General features: G+C 40.2%; 1 protein-coding gene across 1 annotated transcript in view; it reads right to left on the bottom strand.

The window, feature by feature from the left end:
- SVOPL (SVOP like) overlaps window positions 1-995 on the bottom strand; it is a 77,759-nt gene that overhangs the window by 58,791 nt on the left and 17,973 nt on the right. The window contains 1 exon segment of the mRNA XM_007466659.1: window positions 951-995. Coding sequence (XP_007466721.1) covers window positions 951-995 — 45 coding nt within the window.

Consider the following 995-nt stretch of genomic DNA (forward strand, 5'->3'; position numbering starts at 1 on the left):
AAAAAGTCTACAAATAATAAATGCTGGAGAGGGTGTGGAGAAAAGGGAATCCTCTTATACTGCTGATGGGAATGTAAATTGATGCAGCCACTACGGAGAATAGTATGGAGGTTCCTCAAAAAACTAAAAATAGAGTTGCCATATAATCCAACAATCCCACTCCTGGGCATATACCCAGACAAAACTATAATTCAAAAAGATACATGCACCCCAGTGTTCATTGCAGCTCTATTCACAATTGCCAAGACATGGAAACAACCTAGATGTCCATCAACAGATGAGTGGATAAAGAAGATGTGGTATATATATATACAATGGATTACTACTCAGCCATTAAAAAGAATGAAATAATGCCATTTGCAGCAACATGGATGGGCCTAGAGCTTATCATACTTAGTGAAGTAAGTCAGACAGAGAAAGACATATATCATATGATATCACTTAAATGTGGAATCTAAAATATGACACAAATGAACTTATCTATGAAGAAAAACAAACTCACAAATACAGAGAACAGACGTGGTTGCCAAGCATGGGGGGCAGGGCAGGGGAAGGGAAGGAGTGGGAGTATGGGATGAGCAGATGCAAACTATTATATACAGGATGGATAAACAACAAGGTCCTACAGTATAGCACATGGAACTATATTCAATATCCTATGATAAACCATAATGGAAAAGAATTATGAAAAAGAATATATATATATATGTATAACTGAGTCACTTTGCTGTACAGCACAAATTAAACACAACATTGTAAGTCAACTGCACTTCGATAAATTTTTTTTTAAAAAGTGGTAGTAGGTAACAGCGCTACCTGGCTCATGGTGGAGCTGGATTTAGTATCAGTTCCCTCTGCTCTTTTCTGCATTGGAGGGGTCAGTTGCCCTTCCCTCTAGCCTTCCACCACTAAGGGGATCTCTGGCGACCGCTGGTTGGGGGAGAACTCACCAGGATGGGCTCCACCAGCTTCCCCTCCGGCATGACTGAGCGGTT

The sequence above is a fragment of the Lipotes vexillifer genome, unplaced genomic scaffold (genome assembly GCF_000442215.2).
Source record: "Lipotes vexillifer unplaced genomic scaffold, Lipotes_vexillifer_v1.1 scaffold71, whole genome shotgun sequence".
Classification (NCBI taxonomy): Eukaryota; Metazoa; Chordata; class Mammalia; order Artiodactyla; family Lipotidae; genus Lipotes; species Lipotes vexillifer.